This window comes from Pelmatolapia mariae, linkage group LG13, assembly GCF_036321145.2.
Source record: "Pelmatolapia mariae isolate MD_Pm_ZW linkage group LG13, Pm_UMD_F_2, whole genome shotgun sequence".
Lineage (NCBI taxonomy): Eukaryota > Metazoa > Chordata > Actinopteri > Cichliformes > Cichlidae > Pelmatolapia > Pelmatolapia mariae.
Genome location: NC_086238.1, coordinates 9,106,777 through 9,122,884, shown reverse-complemented (window position 1 = coordinate 9,122,884; position 16,108 = coordinate 9,106,777). Strand labels below are relative to the sequence as shown.

Below are 16,108 nucleotides of genomic sequence, written 5' to 3'. Positions count from 1 at the left end.
GACTCGCTATCAACCACGGGTAAATCTCAAAGTCATTAAGAAAGATTTGTTAAATAAATAGATAAATAAATAAATGCAAGTTATTAAAAATATATTTAAAAGATAGTTGTCCATCTTATGCTTTGTTTTCTGAGTTTCATTCCATCGTGTGTTTTCCTAAATGCATCAACCTTGTGCTATCTTTTGCAATATCATTACAAATCAATACGTGGAGCGAAACTCTCTTAAAGGTTAACCAAAACAAATACAGGTAGCACAAAAAGGCCTGACACAGTGAGAACTGGTAGATTCAAACAAAGAAGCTGCTCTGTGTTTCTTTACGAGAGCCCACAGCAGTAAGATAATGGCTGCAGAGATTAAAGTGCTTTTCTGTGTTGGACTCGCTGTCATACTAACAGGTATGAGATGACTTAAGTAAGGATGTGTGGTTGCAGTTTCTTGGATATCTCTGTTATCTCCATCTGTTTCATATTTTGTTGGTCAGGTGTGGGAAAATCTGCCTTTACTGGGAAAATCCATGGTATAGAGAATGTTGATCCCGTGCTTCAGTATGTAGCTAACAACTCACTGAGGGAGCACCCGGTCCTCACCAAACTCAGACTGGTAAGGTAACCAGACGAGCATAAAGACTGATTTCATTTGATTTCATGATGTTTCTACTGTTACATTTGTCACTTATCTTAGCATGAAATACGTGACTTTTTTCAGTAAAATGAAACCAACCAAAACCTCTCTTGTTACCTTCACCTTGTTGTTTTTAAATTGCAGTTAATGCAATTTTGTATTCTTCCAGAGTTTAAAAGCATAAATAGTAGATCAGGTGGTGACTCTAAATTTCCCATATGTGTGTTTGTGAATGTCTATGGCTGCCTGTCTCTTTACGACCTGTCCTGGTTTGGCCCGGCCTCTCACCCAGTGTCACCCTCGAGGATAAATAAATGGATATGGCAAATGGATTGATCAGGATTCTCTTGAACACCTTTCACTTAACATGCGCAGTCGTGCTTCGCCAGCATTAATCTACATGCTGAAGCCACCAGCAGGTTATTTAGGTCAGGTGTAGGGCGGGTGGTCATTTTATGCTCCAGGCTAACAAACTAAAGATGATTGTGTCTTTGAAGTTGGGGCATCCAAACTTTAGGTCTCACTGCCATCTGATTCAACAACAGCTAGCACAGAATATTTTTTTTTAAAAGTACCTGCTTAGAATAAAATGTATTTCCTGCTTTAGTGTAGTTTCTGTTTGAGTCAACTTTTTTATGATCTATTGATACATATATTTAAACAAGGGCAATACAAGTGGAGGAAGACAAAGAAGATAATTAACACAGGATTGAAGCAGTAACAGCTTTGATCACTAGAGGGCAGCATAGTGCAACAAAACCTTACCAAACTGCATGCAACCTTAGTTTCATGCAGTTTAACAACACAGTGAGCGTGTTGTCTATTATGTTAGTCAGACATTATATACAGACGGGTAACAAATTAAAGGAAAAGCTAAACCGTTATCTGTGTGGTAGTGCGCTGATGGAGTGTGGGTATACTTTCTCAGAGACAAAGCCAACATGAAGCTGTCTGAAGTTACCACCTTTATCCAATTATGAAATATTTCAGCCCTTATGGTATGCTCTCTTCCACAATGATAATGCTCAAATTGATGTATGAAGATCTACTGAATGGCTTGTTGAGAATGAACTGAAACATGTGCTATAGCCATCGGATATTTTTCAGTTATGTCACAGTTGTTCGGCTGGATTGACATCTGGTGTCTTTGGACAGTCGTGCTCCAAAGCACGCTCTGCTGTTATCTTTTTAAAAAAGCAGCAAATGAAGCAATATCTTTAGGAAGAACTGACTTTCATCCATCTAATAAAGTTCCAAAAACTGATGATAAATGTCAAGTATTGAAACTTTATGTTTTTTTCTTCTTCTGGTTATTCACCTGGATATTAAATTGCTTTATATTTTCAATTCAGAGAACCCTTGAAGACCAGTGGAGTACAATGATGGTTGCCAGTGATCAAGCCCAACTGATGGCAAATCTCATTAGGCTGATTAATGCCACTAAAGCTATTGAAATCGGTGAGTGAGACCAAAAAGAAAAAGAAAGGCCATTTTAAAAGGCAACAAAAACGACTGTGGAATTAAACTACTTCATAAGTATACCAATGCTGAATTTACTAATTAGTATCAAAGTGCTGATCCCATAATAATAATATTATTATTAATATAATAATAAAGACATTCTAAGTATTCTTCCAACTTATTATAATTTAATCGGTTTTAGTTAACTGCTGATTTTTTGTTTTTGTCTGAAAATGATTTTTTTTGTCTTGATCTTTGCTATCAGATTTTTTTCAACCAGCTTAGTCGCACAACTAAATCACATCTTTTGACTAAAAAGATTAACTTAGTTTAATCATCTTGAATATAGTGATTTATTTGGGGGTTTTCAGACTTTGTAAATTGAAATTAGTGATTGGGAATTTTAACCAGGGGAAATCAAATGTTACAAATTCAGTCTCTTTAAAAAGCAGCAAAGTTAAATTTGACAGATATTGAACTGTTTGTAGATTCAGGTCCTCGATAGTGTATTATCTGTTATCCATGTTATGCTGAAGATCCAAGTCTAAAGTGATTCTGTCTCAAATTATTATGCAGGGATGTACACTGGGTACAATGCACTGAATATGGCTTTGGCCATGCCAGAAAGTGGACGTGTGATTGCCTGTGAAATAGAAAGCACCTACATAGACATTGCCAAACCCTTTTTTAAAGAGGTAAGAACAGCGCAAGACACTCGCACAACACCACAATTTGGCATTTTGCAAGTTAAGTAAGACTGATTGTTGCTTCTGTCAGAGCTAAATTGTGCAGAAGACAGCATGCTGTACATTCAGACTGTCAGTACATCTTCACAAAACGCCGCGGTCTGGACAGTAAAAAGGTGTCTGTTCAGGAAAGTGTGTCACATTAGAAGGCACGGCTGAGCAGTAAAATCAATTCCTTTTTTAGCTTTTGCAAACACTCACTTTAAAAATCCCTGCAGATTTTCTCAATTACTGCTATTTAACGTTTTCCATAGGCTGGAGTCGAAAATAAGATAGATGTTCGGCATCAAATCGCCATGAAGACACTGGGTAAACACTTTCATAAATCTGTGTCTGTTTCTTTCTTTAAAAACAAGCAATTAAACCATAAATACATATATTTATATCTCTCTTTCACCAGATGAACTGATAGCAGCTGGAGAAGCTGGGACATTTGACTTTGTGTTCATCGATGCTGATAAATTTAACTATGACAGATACTATGAAAAGTCTCTAGAGCTGATACGAAAAGGGGGCATTATTGCAATTGACAATGTAAGTCCACTTCACAGAAGCACATTAAAACTCTGTTAGGGAGTTCATGCTGCAGTATTGACAATGGGGAGGTGTGCAGCATGTTTTTACAACTCTGTTGTTGTTGTATTTGAAGGTGCTGTGGAGTGGACAGGTTGTGAATCCTGCTCCCAGTGACTTGACCTCACAAGGTCTAGATGCGCTCAATAAGAAGCTACACAAGGACCAGAGGATTGAACTGAGCATGCTCACTGTGGGGGATGGGCTGACTATTGCTATTAAACGCTAACATCTCTAGTTATAGGTCAGACATATTTTTTCAGTGCATCAGTTCTGATATCAAATAAAAGCACATAAATTCTTTATATTGAGTCTTTTGTTGGTGTATTTAGAATCAAATTAAATGTTATATTTTTTTCAATCTTTACTGTCTCCATGTTTACTATATACAAATATAGTAGTTTGTTAATCTTTGAACATAAAATCATTTCATAAGATGCGACCAACGTCATGTTTTATAAGATAAAATGCCCAAGTTATGGTGCTGACATTTCAACATTAAATTGCAGTGGAAGAAGGAAAACTATGTCATTGATAATTGTTTTGTGCTTTTAGTTGCATACGGTTTTTGTTTTTGTTTTTTTAAATTTGACTGTTCCACAACATTTCACTATACAGAGTAGAGTGCACTGGTATCAAGTATCGCAATTTTGCCTCTGTATAGCACCACATTGGATTTCAAAAGCAGCAATTATCATGTGATTGAAGTGCAGAAATAGGAAAATAGGTGAGAAAAGGTCTGGAATTGATTCCGTTTTCATGGAATGATGTCTCATTGCAGTCTGATATGCAGCTGGTGGAAGTGAAGCAGAAAAAAGGGAACAGAGCTCAGAGTTCAATCAGCAATCAGAACATGTAAGTGGCCAAAACAACACTTTGGTGTGTTCTTCTAAAGAATGCATGGACTGGTGAGCAAAAGGTCAAAGGTAACAAGATTCTGTTGAAATATGAAACTGAGATCAATATTTACTGAAGCAATGCAGAAGAGGGAGAAGGAAAAAAATGGCTCATAAATAAAACCTCATCATCTGGGGCTTAGTCGGGTATCACTACCAACAACTGAACATGACCGCAGAGCTTACTATGGCAATAACCTCATAGTGAAGTTCGCAGGTGACACAGCAGTGTTGGTGCTCGTCATCACCAGCAGAAGGTAGACAGACAGACAACCTAATTCTAAACATCAACTAAACTAAGGGATGATTGCTAAATTCAACAGATATTAAACTATCTCTACATCAGTGGGGCGGTTATAGAGTTTCCAGCTTCAAACACCTGGGAATACACCTCAACAACACCCTTACCTGGCGTGAACACAACATCATCGATTGCTGTATTTCTTGAGGACACCCTAGGCAGTGGGGCTGAACTCCAACATCCTCAGTTCCTGCTACAGGTGTGTTGTGGAGAACACACTGACTGCCTGCATCTCTGTGTGGAACTGCAGCTGCACTGTGGCAGAGAAGCAGGCACTGCAGAGGGTGGCTAAATCTGCACAGAGGACCATCAGATGTAGCTTACTTCCCCTCTCACACATTTACCCAGCAGGTGCAAGGACAGAGCAACCTGCATCATGAGAGACTCCACCCACCTTGCACTGTTTCCCAATCCTCTCAGGCCGGAGGCTGCGCAGCATCAAGGCGAGGTCCACCAGGGTGAAGAATAGCTTTTGTTCCCAGATGCTGTCAGACTGCTGAACTGTACCCAACCGCCGCACCTCTGAATACACACAATTTGCATTCTGCATTTTTAATGGACTTAATAAACTTTTAATGGAATTAATAGGTCATTTATTCATTTAAAAGTGTTTTATTTATGTTAGTATTATTCTTTAATTACATTTATATATATATTTTTAGCTTGACATTACTTTTATTATATTTTAATTAGGTCGTTACTTATTCTAATTATTATGAGCACTGAGACCTCAGTAACTTCATCTCATCCTGTCTTATTTCTCCATGATGGATGACAATAAAGAACTTTGAACCTTGACCTGCATCACTGGCCTTTATTCATGATGTAACTGCTGACAGAAGTCACAGGATGAATTCTGAAGCATGCAAGACTTCACTTTCTGCTGAGATTCAGTCAAATGATGAAAACCAAATGGGATAGTGCTTCACAGTACAGATGGCTAATGACCCAAAACATACTGAGAAAGCAATCCAAGGGTGTTACCTGGCGAAGAGATTAAATGTTGTCGAATGGCTGAATTAGTTACCTGACCTCAGTGCAAACGAGCATGTCTATCACTCTTTGAAGACAAACAATCAGCAGCTGAAGGCAGCAGAAGGCAGCTGCTTGTAAAGCATCTCAAAAGAGGAAACAGAATTTGAGGGTGGAGGGTAGGGGGAAAGGTACATATAGTTAATTGCTGGAAATATTAAAAATATTCCTAAAATTCATACTAATTAATTACGCCAATCTGTCCAATTACTTTATGAAAATAGGAGAATAGGTACATACAACGACGCTGTACAGATTGTTATAATGTTGATGATGATGATGTTGATGATGTTGAATGGTCATGTTACCGGCGTCACATGCTTAAAATGTGGTGTAAGCGCTGATCAGCTATTAGCTGATGCTACGCCCTCTCAGCACCGTGGACAGCTCCATTCTGCATACCTAGCATATGGCGACGGTTATAAAAACCCGCGTGGAGCCTCTCTTTACTGCACCTTTACAGCGCCGACACGATTCACAGCATGGATAACAGACTCCGCAACGCACACAGAATCGCAAAAGAGCTCGATTCACAACAGAAAGCTAGACATTTGCGACCGGATAGCGGTGTCGCCATCAGGGGGACGAACTGGACCAACCCGGTAAATGCAAATGCAAAGTTTAATGACAAAGAAGTGATGCAGGGCTTGAATGATCGGCTGGCGGGATTCATAGAGAAGGTGCACCAGCTGGAACACCAGAACCACGAGCTGGAGAGAGAAATCGAAGAGATACGAGGGAAAGCAAAGCCCGCATCTTGTTTAGAGGAGGCGTATGGAGAAGAACTCAAGAAGATGAGACAGCTGGTTCAGGAAATTGCACATCAGAAGCATCAGATTGATATTGAGCATCAGAATTTAGAGGAAGAGCTTTCCACCTTGAGACGGCAATGTGAACAGGAGGTTTGTAGCAGATCCGATACTGAGAGCAAAATCATGGTCCTGAAGAAGGACGTCAGCGACGCGTATCAGGCTAAACTACACTTGGACAAGAAAGCGCAGTCCCTCGTAGATGAAATCCACTTCCTGAAGAACAACCATGAGGCCCAGGTGGCAGAGATATTGGACCAAATCCAGGGAGCGCAAGTAACTGTGAAAGACCACGAATTTGGACACCCTGGCGTCACTGCGGCACTCCGAGACATCAGGGCACAGCTGGAAGGTCACAACGCGTCCGACATCCAGCAGATAGGAGAAACTTTCCGATCTCAGATTGCAAGATTAACGGAGGCAGTTGACACCAAGAGAAAGGCTTTAAAAGCGAGCCAGCAAGAGATTCAGCAGTACAGGAAGAGCTTGCAGGCCAGAAACATCGAGTTGGATTGCGCTAAAGGTACCAGAGAAGCGTTGGAGAAGCAACTTCATGACGTCGAGGATCGCCACAAGGAGGAAATTATTCACTATCAGGTAAAGTGGTTTTCATGTTATAATTAAGTCGTGCGCATTGTTTATATGCTCACTTAACAAATGTTATCTTTTCTGCCCTAGAACACAATCAAAGAACTTGAAAATGAGCTCATTAGTTGCAAATTCGACATGTCTGGTTATCTGCGGGAGTATCAGGATCTGTTGAATGTGAAGATGGCTTTGGATGTGGAGATACTGTCTTACAGGTATTATTATCACAGTGGCTAACTTTTGTCTTCTATGGGAAAGAGATTATCTATGTATTCCATAGACTTCCACAGATTAAAGCAGCTCATAGTGCTTTAATCATGCACTAAGAGCCCTGCATTTATCTAGACTGAAGCTAACTTCATTGTCCCGGGAAATCAATGACTGTGCAGTGCTGTGGAAATGATGTTACTGCAACAGTCAGTTGGTTCAAATGTAATGAGCAGCTCTTTAAAGGGTCTAGATGGAGAACATTACATGACAGTGACTATGTCATGTATGAGCTCAGCCTTAGGTAAACATTAGGTGAAATGTCAGGTGTTTGATGACATTTAAAAGACAACCAACACATAAGATTTGTCTTTCTTGTCCTGCAGGAAACTTCTCTGTGGCGAGGAGGCTCGGCTGTCCACAGAGTCAGACACACACATCTCTTTGCCCTATATCTACCATCAGTCCCCTATTTACACGCTCCCTTGCCATAACCGACCGGGAGGCCCACGCAGGCGAGTAGAGCCCCACTACAAGTTTGTAGAGGAAATCATAACAGAGACCACCAGGGAAATTGAGATGTCAGAATTTGAGGATACAGGCTCAGAAGAGGGAAATAATGAGCAGGGATGTTCCAAAAGTGAGAGAGGGAGTGGCAAGAAAGAGAATGATAGTAAAGATACTCGAGAGAGAGAAGGTGACCAGATATCTGACAGTCAGCAGAATCAAGTATCAGTGGTAAATGAAGAGAATGGAAGTGATGGTGGGGGTAAAGAAGGGTCAGAGGAGACTGAAGTGGCTGAGAATGAAGAAGAGAACAGCATAGATAAAGTTGCACAAAGGGAAGATTTATTGGGTGAAAGCTTTGTTGTTGAAGAGCTTGAGCATCAAGAAAAAGCTGAAAGCACAGAAAAGGGGGAGATGACAACAATTACAGTGGAAAAGGCTCAGACAGAGCTTTCTGTTAAACTGTATGATAAACTCCAAGTTAATACTGAGAACAAATCTCAGGCATGTGATCAAGGACATGGTGAGGAAATAAGTTTGACCTCAGCTCTTGCATATAAGTCTGTTGGCGAAATCTCTGTTCATGAGTCTGAACAATCAGAAAAAACTCAAGAGTTAGGCAACGCTATTCAGGATAAGGTTAATCTTAATTCTGAAACAGATGAGAAGGCCACAGGTTTGACTGCTCAATCAAATTCACATACAGCACTTGTGAATGAGAGAAAGGAACATGCTGATACAGAGCCAAAGGAAAGCAGCAAATCTGATGCTGCAGCTGAGCACAAAGTAGCAAAAAGCATTCAAGATACAAGTAATGATAGCAATAAAGACCAAGAGAAAGAATCATCTCTTACATCTAATGTAAAAAGTCTTCCTAAAGTGGAAAGTCTACACGCAAATGCTGGGGATAGAATTCAAACAGTTCAATCTGCAGTGCCGAAGGAAAAAACAACCTTAACTGCAGAAATCAATGAGTTTCATCAGGGGGCAGCAGACAGAAACCAAGCACAGCAACCAAAGGGGTCTGATGACTCCGATCGTAAATGATCCTTAAGGTAATACTTGGAAGGTGGACAGTGTAAAGTCAGAGAAACACAAGGGCAATAAAACCAAAACAGGGTTATGGAAGATGTGAAGAATGCTTCAATTTAATGAGACAGCAGTTTAAACAGGCAAATATCAGGCAAACAAAAAGAGAATGGCTTATCTAATGCAAGCATGAAGCAGAGTCAAGCAAAGAGAACAAATCTCAAGGCTGCAACTTCTTTTCCAACACAGAGAACACAATTTCTCTAACGTTTGCTGGAGTCTTGCCTCTGAACCTTAAATCAGCTTGTGATGTATCAAAAAATCCCTTTGAATCACAACAAAACATGTATGAATGTAAAATGAAAGCTGCCTTTAAATTTTTTGTTGTCCATCATTATCTGCTTTGGTATGTGCTGACAAATAAATGTGAGATTAAAAGATCCTCTGATTCTTACTGTGAATGGAGCTGTTATATTTATGAAACAGCTAGCTCGTAACATACATACTGTTTACACTGATTGCTACTGTTATGCTCTAAACATATTAAACGCTTCTAATAAAGCTACTGCACTTACTTTGATTTTGAATGCATAAATGTGACATTCCTTTTAAGCCTATACCTAAAGAATTAAACCTGCTAGTACAATTAGGAGACATATCACATGAAATTAGCTGTATTTTCATTTTAAAACCTATTTTATTAAATTATTAAAAATAAGTTATATTTATTTTTTGCATTTTACACAAAATCCCAACGTTTTTGGAAAGGAAAGGAGTTGTAGGCTTCCATGAGGATTGATTCTCTCATGCCGTGCTGTTGCTTGTTCGTTAATTTATTGCTTAGTGTGGCTTTTAGGTTCAACGGTGTCTTACCGCTCTGTGTTCAACATCTGTTTTTGATATTTTATATCATATCATTCTCTACTGGACTTGATATTTCCAGAGCTTTCCCCCCGTTTCCATCTACTAAATATATCAGATGAATGTGGGTTTGACAGTAAAATCATCTATCATCCTTCCCAAAATATCACTTAAAAGACCCTGAATAACTAAGCAACACACATACACACACACACAAAAAAAACCTCAAGTGGCATGCTAGCTCCAACTTCAATCACCTTCGCAAGACTTGAAGCAGTTGATGGTCCTCATTAAATCTGACAACCTTAGATGGCTGAAGGGTGAATGGCATAAAGTGCTTTAATTTTGGTGTTCAAAGCACACAGAAGACTCAAGGAAGTTGAGACTGCTGTCTGTGCTGCAAAAACACTGACAGTCTGATTACAGAATTACTAAATTACCTTTCTTGCAATATATTTGAACTATTTTTTCCTGCTCTGTCAGAACAACTTTAATTCGACAGAGGCTTAACAGTTTAAGTTTCTTAAAATATTTTGCCTCATTTAAGAGGTATTCACACATCAGATAAGCAAGCAAATTTAACTGAGTTAAGAGACCCTGATCCTCTTTCAAAGTTTAATATTAACCAGTTAATAAATATGGTATGGTTAGTGGTAATCTACTATCGAATACTAGAGTACATTTGTGGAGTTCAAAGACTTTATTGAAAATTAATACATACACAGAAGGACCTTCCAGTGGGCTCTTTGCTCTGAGTAGGGAAGCACTTTTGAGGGTGTACACGTGCAACTTCAAGTGAGAACTTTTGTTCTAGAGATCGACAGTTTGGCATTACTGAGAACATCAATGATGCGTCTCCCAGATTTGTTAGTACAGAAACAAAAGCTTGTTCCCGTTTGGTTGGCCTTGTACACAGGTGTCTTTCAAACTTGCAGTTCCAACTTTAAGCAACCCCCCAAACTATCAAGTTTTAGGGAAGGTAACATGTGCAGCTTTAACAGGACATGAAAAACTGCGATGGACAAAGCAAAACAAAACATCACAGGGATTTATTTTGTCCTTGTGTGCATCGACAGGTAGGTTTCGGCCACATTTAAATATTAGCAGAAAAAAAAAAGTAGTGTACTAGTGTACTTAACAAGGTTGCAAATAACTGGATGACAAAGGAATATCAGATGGTCATGAGTGTGAATTCAGAGCAAGTATGACAATGCTCACCACAGATCAATGTATTGATGTTTACACATTAAAAAAAAAATAAAGAGGAGTGTCTTGGATTATCACAATAAAGCCACACAGAATTGATGACAAAGGGATTGTATTTATCGGATTATTATGGCAGTGCTGGACAGGAACAATGACATGATTTATAAATATTATGCCAAGAACTGTCTCTTGAACAGATGCAACTACAAAGTAAAAAGCAACAAAAGATAAAATGTACCACTGACAGAAGCACCAACTTGAAGTGGTACTCAAGAGTTTGTTGCAGTAGCCTTTGAACCATTCTCTCCAAGATATCCCCTTGCTGGCTTGAGTTGGACATGACATTTAAGGCCAGGTTCTTCTGATATTCCCTAGTCCTTCCAGTATGAGGAAAGCTTAGGCTTCCAGTTCCAAGCCAAGACCCAGCTTGTGGCCTCCTGCGTTGATGTTCTTTCCGTCGACCAGACCAGAAAGGGTGAGTTTCACACCTGCACACAAGATGAACTCACATTAACCGTTACAACATTCCTTGCTTAAATCACACTCTGATACTTGTGAGAAAAACGTAGGCGGATAAGTGTTTCTATAAATGTCTCCGTTATAGGTCAGTTCATTTATTTATATATAGATCACCAAGTCTAAACTTCTGTGTGGTACAGCGTTAGATTAACCTCCTAAGATCCGAACTCTTCCACAGCATGCATTTTTAATTTCTCTTTGATATTTGGGCTGATTGGGACCCGATGAATGTAAAAACAAAGAATTACAAGATTTATTTATTTTTTTACCCGATTTTTGTTTCTAAGAAAAATGAGAGCCACATATGAGGATATTCGTTTAAAATTTCCGTAGAACAGTAGCAGTATAAAGTCCTCGTAAGTGGATATCAGGCCCTTGTAGAGCAAAATTAAGTATTTTGGTCTAAATAACCCAAAATGTGATGTCCACATATGTGGACGCCAGGTCCTAGGAGGTTAAAGGATACAAGAGTGATACGTGTCGTAAGAATAGATGTTAATTAACTGTTCAGCAGTTGATGAACCTGTAGAAAAGCAACTCACCTGGTCTAAGGGTTTGGGTGTACCCAACACCAACAAGACTATTGTTGTTCACTTTAGCCTAAAGGGTGGGGAAAAAAAAAAAAAAAAAAAAAAAAAGTATTTAAGAGTCAGTGTAAGACAATTGCTTTTCCTTTTCCACGTTATTCTGAAACCCTGTGCTCAACTACTTACACTGATGGAGGCATCTTTGTCCAGCTGGTATTTGGCTGCAATACCAAAGCGTGTGCTGTTGCTGCCAGCAGTCCATGCCAGGTTGACTGCAGTCTCCAGATTGTCGCTCACCTTCTGGTAGATGGAGCCACCAAACTCAGCACCATCATTGCTTCAAAAATCATAACACAGATTTTAGGCAACAGGAATCAAAATATGGGATTTCTTAAGAAAGTATCAATTGACTATAACTCATATGCTCCCAATTTCTCAGAGTTAGGCAGCAGTTTTGGAACAATTTTGAAATTATTTATTATAAATTTGGGGAAAACATTTTAAAATTAAAATCCAAATGTGTAAAACATGATCTCTCCTTACACATTGGTATGCAGTTGGAAGTCTCCCGTCTTGTAGCCAATGGCAAAGTTGTTGCGGGCCATTTTTGATTTGGCGGTGTCAAAGCTCATCTGGTAACCAGCGAGCCATCCCTCGTATCCAATGACAGCAGCTCCGTGGATGGTGGGGCCAGCAAAGTCAAAGTCAACATCACAGCCCAAGTTGACGTACTCACGCTTGTAGGCAGCCTTAACTTTGCCACTCTTCTTGCTGTTGATGAGAAAAAAGTCAGTTTTGTAAAACTCAAATAAAAACTTTTAAATCAAGTCCAGTTGAGAGGTTACATTTCTCATAGTATAATAATAAAAACCCATTGGTCTCAGCAGTGGTGTTTAGTTTTCAGTTTTAGCATGACACCGTAGCTGTAAACATGCTGTCTCCATGTAGCCACGTAACTCCACCCTCACTATGAAAGATGACACGCTTCCTCTGGGCCATGTGCCCTTTCCTCATGTGATTTATACTCCAGAAAGAAAGCTTACTTGGAGTTGCCTCACCATATGAGCAGCATAGTCAAGTCCAACGTATTTCTTCTAATGAAGTTCAACTAACTGCTAAAGCACATATAAGTAAAAAGTAAAGTAAAAATAACTAAATAGGAATGACTGAGAGCCAGTCTCTGTAATGGCTTTTTAAAAAGACTACCTCCATACTCTGATTAAGGTCACATGGCCTGCAAAAACAATTCTCAGAAAGAGCAAAGATCTGGTTCCTTTAATTACAAGTCTAAAGAAACAATGGTCATAAGAAGATTCATTCATTAAGATTTCAATAAAAATTCACAGAAAACGTCATTTTATTGATCTCACCCGGTGTTTGGTGAGAAGGTTGTGTCAAAAGTCAACTTCAGTCCTTTGGCAATCTGTAAGAAACAATAACAAATCACTAATGAATGCTGTGTGGTCATCTTTAGTATATATTAGGGGTGCAACGATACTCGTATCGATATTGAACCGTTCGATACAGTGCTTTCGGTTCGGTAAGCATGTGTATCGAACAATACAAAATTTTTAATTTATTTTATCAACTTTTCTTCTGACGATGCTGTCTGTGTTGAGCGCTCAGTGGATCTGGGTTCGACTACTCCGCCTAGGCTGCACTGTCGAGCGCAGATCCACTGAGCGCAGCGCAAGCTAGCAAGACAGAAGCTAAACTTGTTGCAACAAAGCAAATTGAACCTCCCCCTCCCTCATTCAGATCTGGCCTTTGGAACTATTTTGGTCTTCATGTGAAGTATGACCCTGAAGGTAAGCGCGTCATGGACAAAAGTAAAACAGTATGTCGGATGTGCCACGCAATGCTCAATTACATGGGTGGGAACTACTGCGTTAGCGCAGTTTGCTCGTTAACGTGTTGACGCCGTCCAGCCCCACGCACGGGGCGATCCGCGGTAGCTCGTTAACGGAGATTTGCCGTGTTGTGGCGTTAACGTCATTTCAGATTAACGCTGACAGCACTAGTGGGAACACAATGAATATGACTACACATTTACTCCGACATCATCATAGTGCAAAGACAAGTGGAAGCAAGACAAAAACAACAAGCACGCATGCTACAAACTTTACCCGAGTCATTTAGACAGCCGTTAGCACATGATTCTCCTTATGGGGACCTGATATGTTTAATATGCTGCTGAGAATATAGTCCAGAAGAAGCGTATAGTATAGCTTTTATTTTGGAAAGAGCCATTTCTCTGTAATAAACTCTCTTTTCCAAAGATGAGTGATTTCTCGATCAGATATTTATTTTTTTATTACTTTGTCGTTTCAGCAACATTAAATTTAAAAACTGTACTTTTGAGTTAAAATATATATTTATAATTTTAATAAATGACAAATTAAAAAAGCATGAACATTTTTTTGTATCGAAAAAATATCGAACCGTGACACCAAAGTATCGAACCGAACCGAACTGTGAATTTTGTGTATCGTTGCACCCCTAGTATATATGTATATACACATTTGCTTTTCTGTGACATGTTGTTAAATAACAGCAAATGAATACATTCCTAACCTGATCTTCAACAGTGATTTCTGTTCCCAAGGTGTTGTCGGTATTCCACTTCTCAGTGAAGGTCAGGCCGTATTCTGACCGCTTGTATTTAGTTTCCAGACTTCCCACGACTTTGCTGGTATCAGTGTTGGAGGAACCAGATGTTTTGAATTCCTGTAAGAGGCAATTTTAGAAAAAATGCCAACAACAAGCATAAGGACAAATTGCTTTGTCATCAAATTACCATAAGGCTGCGCTCTTATTGCAGTTTTTGCCTCACAAATAAAATGACAAAAGAAATCTTACCACTCCGCTGGCTGACTTTGTCTTGACATCAAGCTTCACCTGGCCAAATCCTTAAGGAAAGACACATTAAAATAATTTGAAAAAAAAAATCAAAGCTTTCCTACAATTTTAACACATTGGCCAAACCTTAAAAAATCAATTCAAATTATACCATAGCCTTTGTTGAAGATGTCCTTGGCAGACTTGCCCAGGTCAGCATATGAAGGAGGCACAGCCATTGTATCTGTGGACAGAATTAACAGACTATGGTAAAATTATCTTAATTTTTAATAAAAGAAGCTCCTTTCAGCTGTTTGCTTTTTCACAAGTGGTCACAGTGGGTAGCTGTACTTGTGTCTGTTTATGATGTGAATGGAAACTGTACGTGAATATAAAAGGTAGACGTTGCTGTCACATTTTATCCCATCGAAGTGTGAAATACTGTCAGAGTCTGGAGGACATCTTCGGCATAATCATCTACTCTTTCTAAAGTTTTGACATCTGTAATGAAAACTAAGCCTTGCATTACTGAGGAGTTATTACCATTTCACCATCCCGCTGATGACCTGATGAGCAATGGACACTGCAGCAAAGTCAAGCTTGTACTACTGTACTGGTCAGAATACAGTGTACAACTCTGTGGTGAAAGCAGCCTGTCTGGCTGATAAGAGGTAGGTGTCAGTATTCAGCCATGTCAAATCTCTGTCACAATCACTACGTTAGTTTCACTTTCCGGTTAACATCGGTTAACGTCAGGTAGACTTAACTGTGTGACAGGCGACAGGCAAGGTTATGAAGTTAGGAGCCATTTTGAGGCACTTGGGAACTTCGCTCGGGCCTGGCTCTAATTAAACTACTCCTCCGCATTAACTGACAGTCACAGCTAGGCGTGGCGAGGTACATGCCTGTTCCTATTAGGGCGATGTGTTAATTAAAATGATCGTTCGCACAAGGAGTCCTCTAGTAGGTTGGATAACCAACCATTCTACGTAGTGGATAACCAAAGCATAACTAATGTTAAAGTTGTGAATGTTTTCCTAAAGTGCTTTTAAGCCACACATCGTACATTTTAGCAGCATTAAGCGCATAACAGCAAAGCTGGCCAGTATTCCACGCGACATGTGTCAGACGCAGCTAAAGCTAGCAGCTAACTTTGCTAGCCTGCAGAGTGCCGGTGTGTGTCAAACGCTTCACAACTGATTAATCCGTACTGTGAAGAAGAATAACAGCGTAAGCCTAAATTAAGGAGTCTCTTACCAGTGGAAGATGATGCTAGCGGCGTAGGAAAGTGGTTTTTATTACAAATATTCCTCACAACGCAAAACCGAGGAAGGCGTCACCGGTTGGAGGGCGAGCTGAAGGAGACTTACTGCAACCAAATCCT

The 16,108-nt window shown here is 39.5% G+C and overlaps 3 protein-coding genes across 3 annotated transcripts; 2 read left to right on the top strand and 1 right to left on the bottom strand.

Annotated features, from left to right (window-relative positions):
- The first annotated feature begins 343 nt into the window (after window positions 1-343).
- On the top strand, window positions 344-3,633 carry LOC134640340 (catechol O-methyltransferase domain-containing protein 1-like). Its single transcript, XM_063492066.1, has 7 exons — window positions 344-398; window positions 485-603; window positions 1,977-2,082; window positions 2,662-2,780; window positions 3,086-3,140; window positions 3,232-3,365; window positions 3,481-3,633. The coding sequence occupies exons 1-7, from the start codon at window positions 344-346 to the stop codon at window positions 3,631-3,633; spliced, it is 741 nt and encodes a 246-aa protein (XP_063348136.1).
- A 2,374-nt stretch (window positions 3,634-6,007) lies between these two features.
- LOC134639652 (neurofilament light polypeptide-like) lies at window positions 6,008-10,558 on the top strand. The gene is made up of 3 exons (XM_063490946.1): window positions 6,008-7,039; window positions 7,121-7,245; window positions 7,624-10,558. The coding sequence occupies exons 1-3, from the start codon at window positions 6,116-6,118 to the stop codon at window positions 8,789-8,791; spliced, it is 2,217 nt and encodes a 738-aa protein (XP_063347016.1). The 5' UTR covers window positions 6,008-6,115; the 3' UTR covers window positions 8,792-10,558.
- A 110-nt stretch (window positions 10,559-10,668) lies between these two features.
- vdac2 (voltage-dependent anion channel 2) lies at window positions 10,669-16,102 on the bottom strand. The gene is made up of 9 exons (XM_063490950.1): window positions 15,982-16,102; window positions 14,897-14,968; window positions 14,746-14,795; window positions 14,461-14,613; window positions 13,257-13,309; window positions 12,430-12,657; window positions 12,073-12,223; window positions 11,902-11,959; window positions 10,669-11,328 (listed from the first exon to the last, which is right to left on the bottom strand). Exons 2-9 carry the CDS (start codon window positions 14,961-14,963, stop codon window positions 11,237-11,239), a joined length of 852 nt encoding a protein of 283 aa, XP_063347020.1. The 5' UTR covers window positions 14,964-14,968; window positions 15,982-16,102; the 3' UTR covers window positions 10,669-11,236.
- Between the last annotated feature and the right edge of the window lie 6 nt (window positions 16,103-16,108).

What these genes read in the sequence shown, in the direction of transcription:
- LOC134640340 (XM_063492066.1), top strand. Translation starts at nt 344, where the DNA reads ATGGCTGCAGAGATTAAAGTGCTTTTCTGTGTTGGACTCGCTGTCATA. An exon ending in CACTAAAGCTATTGAAATCG is followed by an intron (nt 2,083 to 2,661) that starts GTGAGTGAGACC and finishes ATTATTATGCAG; the next exon opens with GGATGTACACTGGGTACAAT. An exon ending in GCATTATTGCAATTGACAAT is followed by an intron (nt 3,366 to 3,480) that starts GTAAGTCCACTT and finishes TTGTATTTGAAG; the next exon opens with GTGCTGTGGAGTGGACAGGT.
- LOC134639652 (XM_063490946.1), top strand. Translation starts at nt 6,116, where the DNA reads ATGGATAACAGACTCCGCAACGCACACAGAATCGCAAAAGAGCTCGAT. An exon ending in AGGAAATTATTCACTATCAG is followed by an intron (nt 7,040 to 7,120) that starts GTAAAGTGGTTT and finishes TTTCTGCCCTAG; the next exon opens with AACACAATCAAAGAACTTGA. An exon ending in GTGGAGATACTGTCTTACAG is followed by an intron (nt 7,246 to 7,623) that starts GTATTATTATCA and finishes CTTGTCCTGCAG; the next exon opens with GAAACTTCTCTGTGGCGAGG.
- vdac2 (XM_063490950.1), bottom strand. Translation starts at nt 14,963, where the DNA reads ATGGCTGTGCCTCCTTCATATGCTGACCTGGGCAAGTCTGCCAAGGAC. An exon ending in CAAAGTCAGCCAGCGGAGTG is followed by an intron (nt 14,614 to 14,745) that starts GTAAGATTTCTT and finishes TGCCTCTTACAG; the next exon opens with GAATTCAAAACATCTGGTTC. An exon ending in TTCCAACTGCATACCAATGT is followed by an intron (nt 12,224 to 12,429) that starts GTAAGGAGAGAT and finishes TGATTTTTGAAG; the next exon opens with CAATGATGGTGCTGAGTTTG.